The sequence below is a fragment of the Silene latifolia genome, chromosome 9 (genome assembly GCF_048544455.1).
Source record: "Silene latifolia isolate original U9 population chromosome 9, ASM4854445v1, whole genome shotgun sequence".
Taxonomy (NCBI): Eukaryota; Viridiplantae; Streptophyta; class Magnoliopsida; order Caryophyllales; family Caryophyllaceae; genus Silene; species Silene latifolia.
The window spans coordinates 25,141,107-25,150,242 of record NC_133534.1 but is presented as its reverse complement, the minus strand read 5'-3'; the positions used below and the strand labels follow the sequence as shown (position 1 = coordinate 25,150,242).

The window sequence follows — 9,136 nt, the reverse complement described above, 5'->3', positions numbered from 1 at the left end:
TTAAACTTTATCGCCTAAAAATTTTGGAGGCTAAATTAAAAATTCCCTCCAAATTAATTACATATTCCAAAGCAAAAGTGACAACTGAATAAATACTATAACACAAGGCATACTCTTACTGTTGCATTAAATTTTCCTCAAAACATTAAATACTCAATCTTCATCTAATTCTTCCATCATGTTAAATGCTTCTCTATAAATGCTTCCTCATAACTGTAACATTGAATTACTTGTTTCTACATTAACCGCCTTATAAATATGCGAAAGGGCGGCCTCACAACCAATAAAAGGAGACTATGGTCCACTTTATGCTTGCAAACGCGAGTAATGGTGAGCCTTGTCATGGTATCATCAACGATGCAACAACAAAATGGGGTGTAACTCGAAAAATAGTATGAAAATGGTGGGGACGAGCAAAGATAAAGATGGCTTTAGGTGAGCCTTATATTTATTTTATATCTTTTATTTAAGATATTGTTGGGTTAAGATAGGAAAAAGATAGATCTTATTACTTTCTTAACCTACACGAGATCCACGACACTCTAGGGTTTTCTTATGAAAACCTAAATCTCCTCTCTATTATAAATAGTACACATTATAATTCATTTAAAATAACTTTTCAATATTTGAACAAAACATCCTTTGCAAATGTCTTTAAGTTGATTATTCCTTTTGCAAGTTAAAATTGTTTTTGAAAAGTCGTGTGATATCTCATATTACAATTATTTCTAAGTATTGTCATAAGATAATAGCGCTTAAATATTGTTTCTTACTCGTTCATATTATGAACACTAGAAGAACAATTAAGCACTTTCTTATTAACGTAAGATTGTCGAAACCATGTATTTAACGGTACTCAATTGAGTTACAACTAGAGTTAGTTGTACGAGTGGGTTGATAACTTTGTAATCCGTAAAAAGGTACTAAAATTATTAATCGAGAATAGTGGACGTAGGCTTCGACGTGTGAAACTGAACCACTACAAATTTCATGTGTCCTTTGCATCGTTCTTTATTTCGTTATTTACGCTTTACATTGATAATTAGTTAGTCAAGTTTAATTCATAAACTTCGAGTAATTAATTAACACATCACTCTCATACGATCAATCGAAAAAGTGAGCTAAATTTTCATACTCAATTCACCCTTCCCCCCTCTTGAGTATTTCGGATCGATAGACTCTTCATTAATGATTTGGGTTTTTTAGGGCTATACAATCTTTGCAGAATGAAGACCCAACAAACAACATTGATGAGTTAGTGGAATTAGTGGAGAATGCTTTTCAGGTACATATTCCTAGTATATTAAATGACAATTTTCTAATTTTGGAGTGTGTTATGACAGAAATCCTCAAATGCAAAGGTCATTAACAATTTCCCAATATCACACATGCAAAAAGGGATATTACAATGACAAGGAAGACTTCCAAAAATTTAACTGTAGACGAAAATTTGGTAAGAGAATGTGTTACTCACTTAGTGGAACATGAGTTTCAATCAGAAATACAAACAGTGATGAATCAGTTGGGTTACAACTTTGAGGTCTGAAACTTTGAGGAACATGGGTTTCAATCTAGTACGGTTTAGTTTTCATTTGCATAACAGCAGCCCTGCAACAACTTTTTGTAAAGAGATATTCTGTGTTTGATCATGTTTATGTGGTAAACATAGTCACTCCTTTTTGTAATGTTTACATCCTAAACATGTAATTAATGTAATGTGTACTAGTTAAGACTTGGTGGCTAAAATGAATGTTATGTTTTTCTTTACATCCAAAACATGTAATGAATGTTATGATTCAGAGTAGAAATTCATCGTTGTAGTAGAATCCTAACAACTCTTCGGAGAAATACTCCTCATCATTGAGCTGTTTTAGTGTCTCCGTCTATCAACATAACGGTGGCATTCAAAACATGTTAATTTGAGCCTTCATCAACGAGTATATACTCCATACTTATGTTGGGGTGACACCAAAAGACAACCCATAGCCAAAACTTCATCGGGTTGTCTTACGGAGTATTAGACACCCATCTGCCAAAGCATCACAAAAATAACACATACCAAAAACAAATGATACAGAAGAACGATCTGACCAAGATAAACAAAAATAACGATAATTATACTGATTAAAGACGAGTGTAAAAATAACCATACCAAACGCCAACAACACTAGTAATACTTCCTCATCGAGTGACACCCCTTTTCTTGTTTTATGATAGGTAGCATCGTACACATAAAGTCCGAGCGATCATGTTTTAGCTGTTCTTCGAAACCGATCTTCTCATCATCCATCTTAAGGGATGAGGATGCCTCATTGTCATCATCCTTGCCTAAAATCTCCAACTCGTCATACTCTCCATCATAAGAATTAGGCACAATAATATCTTGTGGAGACTCACTTGGTACCCTAAAGCTATCACCCTCAAGAAAATCAGGATGACTAACCCTCTTATGCTGATCATCAATGACAAGATTAGGAATATGATTCCTTGAAAAAACAGAAAGAGGAACCCGTGAAGACGCTTCATCAGAACAACGAAAATAAGGAAACAACCTAGGATTTTTCCTCATTTTTTCTGGAGATAAATTACCCTTTCCCAAATTTGTAGATCTAGGGTTTTTCCTCATTTTTTTTTGTAAAAAGTGAGAATAAAAATTAGATTAGGGTAAAGACGAAAACAAAGTTGATTTGTAAACGAGACTAAGAGAACAAGGATGAAGATGAAGAGAGGAGATCAGAGATGGAGAAGACGAAGAAAGCAGACCAGGGGAAAAAGAATGAGGGAAGAGAGAGGCTGCGATGTGTATAAGATGGGGTTACAAATTAGGTTCTAATTAGATTAGGTGGGGTGGGTTAAGTGAATAATGAATGGGTTTATAAAAATCAGGAAATATAATGGGGTGGTTTAATGTGTTATTGTCAATGGCATAAATGTAATAAAAAGAAATCTAAGAGGATACTTTTGTCAAGGTTTTTACCAAATAAGGAAGGGAAACATTGGATTTGATAGCCCAAAAGAGGAAAGTGGGTACATTGGATTGGATAGGAGGGAGTATTTAGAAGCATAACATAGAAAAGATGAAATAATTAACGCTTGGCTATATAAAGTTTAAGTGCACTGGCTTAAGGATGATAACTGAGGCAAAGGTTCGCCCCACTAGACCTTGGTTTGAACACTAATCCGCTTTAAGACCATTTTAACTTAAAAAAGAAAAATGACTACAACACCGATTAAAATAAAGAAGAAAATAGAAGAACGTTGTGAAATATCGTAGATCTTAAGTAAGACAAACGTTGATTCGAAATGCGTTGATTTTAAATTGTCATAGTGTGTGGTTCTCCTCCACAACGTATACCAAGAGATGAGAGATTTTTGATGTACACTTCAGACTGATGAACATTAACTTTGTAAGAAATATATCTATGAAGTCCATCAACCATGCGATTAAAAGTAAAATACCATCATAGAAACATGAATACAAGAGATAAACTCCTTAATTTAGGGATTGGTGAAGAGGATACCTGCTATATCTGTGGGGCTGATACTGAAAGTATTCCGAATCTGTTCTTTGCTTGCCGGTACAGTGAGGTCGTCATGGCTGTAGTAGGGGCCTGGATTGGTATTGTTTTACCATTGCAGGATGTGCTGGAGTGGAAGCTCGCCAGATCGGGATCCCAATTACAGAAGGGAGTTCTTAATGCTACGATAAACGCCTGTCTTTATCATACCTGGAGACAAAGAAACCTATGTAAGCATGAATCAATTTTATATCGTCCCCAGAAAATTGCTCGAGATATCATTCAGGAGATGCAAGTTAGATTGAGAGATGCAACTAATAAAAAAAAAGTTGAGAGAAATGATGCTATTTTGATTGATCGGCTTCTGGGCAGCAAACCGTAGAGATCGGGGAGAATATGATCAGAGGTGTTAGAAAGGGTTTGTGTCTGAAAAGGGGGATTTTTGGTAGGGAAGGTCAAAATCGGGTTTTGTTGTGATATGAGTTTTGTTTTGATCAGGTAGACGGATGTTGTTTCCTATTGCTTTTTGTTGTTGGGCTCCCTTGTTTTGGGCTGCCTTTGTTTGGTAGGTAGCTTGGATCAGTTAATGTCGAGTGATGTTTCTGATCCGTCTTCCTTGTATGGTGACTTCTCCTTTTGATAATACACTTACATTTTATCAAAAAAAAAAAGAATAACTATGATACTTAATTTTTTTGAAGAATTATTATATTCAATAGTGTCTTTGAAATTGGACCCAAACACAAATCCATAATGGGAAATGTAATAAGCAATTTATCAAATAAAGCATTCAGATATTTTAAAGACAGATAATGTACGCCATATTATAGCTGACTTTGGATGCACAAACATTAAAAAAATAATTTAAAGTTTGAAGTATTAACATAAATTGTATTACTCTTATATAACATAGGCATACAAAATGAGTATATATTTTAGAATACATCAGCAACCTCTAAAAGAAAACTCATATTCAAGAATTCGTACTTCTTAATTTATTTATACTTTCTTTGAAAGACAATAAATTAAACACTTTCAATAGAAACTTAAACCGAATAAAAGCAATAGTTCAAGTTAAAATTAGTGGAGATAGATTACCTTCTAAGAGTTGCAACACATGAGGTCAGTAATTGTAGCTACCTTTGTCGATCGAGACTTGTAAATCCACAAATACAATGATCCTACGACATTCAAGAATGAGAGTTTTATTGTTAATTGTAATCTCAATCGACTCAAATCTAAACTAATGAAAAGATATACACCACGAAAAAGTATGAGAATTACACAGTCAAAGTATCAAACCGTTATCAAATAGTGAGAAAAATTCATAGCCATGCTACATTAGATAGAGACCTTCATCTTTACACCATAGCATAAAAAAATCTGAAATTTTCTAACAATAACAATAATATGACTTTAAAATTCTATGTTAAAACAATCAAACAACTTGCCAGTTAAAAATTATCATTCTATTTTGCTCTCTCGATGCACTATTTTCATCTTATTCGATGGAGTATTCTTTTTTTCGGCCGCCTTCTTTCTGCTTTTGTAGCATTACATACAACTGAAGTTAAAAATAAAAATTATAAAATTTAGCCTTCTCAATATGATATTTGTAACTTAAACAAAAAAAGATGGAAAAAATATGACATAACTTTGTTCCTTACATAAAATTGTCAAATTGATTCCATTAATATTGCAATATAAGATTCAAATATGGTAAAATATCAGCAAGCTTTTTTATTTCAAGTTTGAAAGGCGTGGTTATATGATATTGTTTCCATGAATAACACCTTAAAATATTTCGTTTACCTAATTATCTTTGCTTTCCAGGGAAGAAAATATTTTGGAATATCCGTAGATATTGTATAATGCAGACTTTTATTTTTGTTGATTTGTTGCCTGATTTTTGAAGAAAATAACCTAATTTTAGAAGTTAGTCAAACATTTGAAAATGAACAAATTACTTCCGTCATTAGTGCTTAGCAATTATACTCTTATCCTACTTTTGCATTTAACCAATTAACATACATACAAAGGATTCTGCCTTTCACACGTGGACAATTCATTCTGCAGATAACACGTGGCTTTCCGGTTTCAGTTTTAATATAATATATGATTCAAGTTTCCCCTTTAAAAATTTGCTCCATGGAGATTCCGATACTTGAAAGGGATGATTTTTTTTATACTGGAAATGCGTAAGTAACGGATTGTATATTGCCGCCACGAGTTATCGATATTTACTGGAGTCGTCTTGTTTAAACAGCTGGACAACCTCGTATTCATTTGTTCTTTTGAAAGTTGTTACATGGCATATTACCATTTACCAACAGCTCTTTCTTTACCTAAGTGAGGACTTCCCATTAGTAATATATGCCCGTTTGGTTGGGGTGAACTTGATGTAAAGTATCGAATCTTATTATAGATGATGAGGTAAATTACAAGAGATGTATCTGTTAGTATTTATGCATAAAGAGAGGTAAGTATCTAAGCTAACTAATCCTTGAATATAGTTAACAATAAACATAAGAATAGGAATACAAGTTGACTAATAACAACTATGATATTGGACGAGATATTTGAGGAGTAGTAGCAGGACTCAGTTCCACATTAGGTGGAGACGGTTTCATGTGTTGACTGGCGGATAATTGATTATTCTTGACACGCTTCCGCAAGACGAATGGCCGGAGGGTAAGTCCGATCTTAGAAGAAAGCAATTGAAAACGCGGTCTTGACAATGTCTTAGTAAGAGTGTCAGCAATGTGATTATCACCATTAATATGTTGGACACGAATATGACCCGAGTGAGCTTGTTCCCAAACAAAAAGAAAAGCAAGAGCGAGATGTTTCATCCTTGAATGAAAAATAGGATTAGCAGAATAATTCGTCGCGCCAAGATTGTCAAATAAAATAATCGAAGATCGTGAAATAGAAACATGTAGCTCAGTGAGTAGCGACTGTAGCCATAATAATTCAGACGTAGTATCCGCAAAAGCACGAAAGTCGGCTTCAGTGGAAGATCGGGAAAGTACACGCTGCTTTTTAGAAGACCAATAAACCGGATGGTGACCAATAAAAACGACATATCCAGTACTAGATAAATAGTCATCATGATCGTCATCCATTCGGCATCACAATAAGCATGAAGATTAAACTGGTTACCTTTACAGAGATGAATGCCATGATTAATAGTACCCTTCAGAAAACGAAGTAAACGATTGAGTGCACACCAGTTAGCACAAGACGGATGTGTGAGGAATTGAGCGAGCTTATTAACCGGAAAAGCGATATCAGGCCGAGTCAAAGCTAGATATTGTAAGCTACCCACAATAGCCCGATAATTAGTGGCATCATGAACAGGTTCCTCGTCACTACAAACAAGAGGCGGATGGTATAACATAGAAGTAGTGGCAGGGCTGGAATCAAGCATGCTATGGCATTCAATAAGGTCGGATATATACTTAGACTGATTGATATGAATCCCGGAAGCAGTAGGCGTGACTTCCATGACCAAGAAATACGACAAGGGACCCAATCCTTGAGTGAGAACCTGTTTGAGATAACTTAAATGAATGCGGTAACGATAGCGGAATTTGGACCTGAGGAAGTACTAGCTATTGAGTTTATACATTTTCCCTATTATTGCACTGCCTTCAACATTGCTCAGACCTTAGAGAGGTTTAAGGGGATTATTTGCTTATTAATGATCATTAATTACTTTCCTAATTTAGGTGAGTCATCATCCGCCTATGAGTGTTGGGCGTTGTGAAAATGAGCACTTTGCATACGACTGTATGTCAAAGCTAAAGACTAAAATTTTGGTTAATTCTATAGATCTGTATCCCGTCGGAAGGTACATACCCAATCTTGGTTTGTATAACTTTGTTATCATTTGCTTTTTTAGTTTAATTGGTATCTGATAATTTTTAGTACTTCGTAGTTGATAATTAAGCCTGTGTTAGATGTGTTCAATTGTTGCTTTAGTCGCGTGACCAAGGAATCCCTTTTCTACCGAATGAATATTTAATGCTCTTGGTAAATAAAACTACAATGGCGAACCTGACTGATATATGAAGATAACTTCTCAACCTGTAATTCAAGTGTGCAAATGTGACATGGCATGGTTGACTTGAAACTGTTACCTTAACTAGGCAAAATGAATTGTACCATCATTGAAGGCACTTTCATTGTTGAGAGATATGTTAAAGGCCCGTGACATCTACATTGTCAGAAACTTGCAATAGGTCATTACTGTGTACGAATTTTTAAAACGCCCAATTTCACTACATTGCCTAAGATTTGCCTATTATACTTTCACGTTAAATGACAAAGTATACACGCTCTGGTTTGCACTGTATGTAGTGGAAGTTTAACTGCCAGATTTTAGTAGCAACTAATTTGAAATGATTGGTTTGTAGCGAACTTATGACATGTTTTCCTGTGGTAAATGGCGGATGCAGGGTACGTGTGACGCTGAAAAGAGATGGTGTAGTGTTGGAGTTGGTTCCACCTCAAACTAAAGTGAACAACTTGATAGTTGGACAAACGTGGGTTGATTTACCTGACAAGATGATAATGACTAATTTAACTACAAGTGTTAGAGTTGTGCTATATTTTCAACCATGTGACTGGTTTCGGTATGTTGACCTTCACCTGCAAAATTTTAGCCTTCCTTGCCATCAGTTTATTTAGCTTTTTGTTGGGTTTATCATTGATATAAGTATACATTGTTTGTGTGAGGCACTAGCCCAGATGTCTATACGCCTTAAGCGCGTCTTGTTGATTAGGTTAACTAGCAAGACACACAATGTAAGGTTTGCATTTCATTTCTGGCCTTTGTTTGTAGAAAATGGGGGTATGGACTTTATGTTACTCAGACTCGGTTTGAAGGGTCAGTCACGGGTGTACACCCAAGTGGCAGGGAATCGGGTCATCACGCTGTCTAGCTTGTTGCTGCTATCACTCATGCTTAGTAGTTCTTTCAGTTGTTAGAGTTGTAATCTTGTCACATTGGTATAATTTGTATAAGACATTTAATAAACGTTCTGTATTGTTTATTTGATCTACTTACCTCGGGCAACCGAGATGGTAGCACCTTTATATGCTGGGGTGGTACTTGGCAAGACACCTTGGTATATGACAGTGTTACAGGCAGCATAATCACGGGGTCCAGATTTACTACTTTGTTAGCAATTTTACCGATATATCCAGACGTTAGCTTGTTGTCATATCCATTTTTTAACAGTATTCCTGCCGTCACCTCATTAATTGTAACAGTCATCCCATAAAAGCTCACTATTTTCTTCAACACTTCGCTTCCTTGTCATTTTTTAATAGTAGATTGCATCAAAATTCTCATATTGATATAAAGGATACACTAAACCCATGTTCAAATTTCTCAGAGCAAAGTGTAACTTTTTTTTATTGGGTTACAAAAAAAAATATCAGACGTTCTGGGTATGTCATTTCTTATAATTTTTCGGGCAAAGTTTAATGTTTTTTTGTAGTATTTGCTTAGTAGTACTAATTATGAAATTATTGGATATCCTTTTGATTATTTGTATCTGTTTAGTATCTACAATGGTGGTCGGCTTGTTTTTTTAACATTTTTTAATGGA

At 34.9% G+C, this 9,136-nt stretch overlaps 1 protein-coding gene across 1 annotated transcript; it reads left to right on the top strand.

Moving 5' to 3' along the window:
- The first annotated feature begins 3,471 nt into the window (after window positions 1-3,471).
- On the top strand, window positions 3,472-3,900 carry LOC141600748 (uncharacterized). Its single transcript, XM_074420994.1, has one exon. It carries the CDS (start codon window positions 3,472-3,474, stop codon window positions 3,898-3,900), a length of 429 nt encoding a protein of 142 aa, XP_074277095.1.
- The last annotated feature ends 5,236 nt before the right edge of the window (window positions 3,901-9,136 follow it).

Excerpts from the sequence above, each read along its gene's own strand:
- LOC141600748 (XM_074420994.1), top strand. The coding sequence starts at position 3,472 with ATGAATACAAGAGATAAACTCCTTAATTTAGGGATTGGTGAAGAGGAT.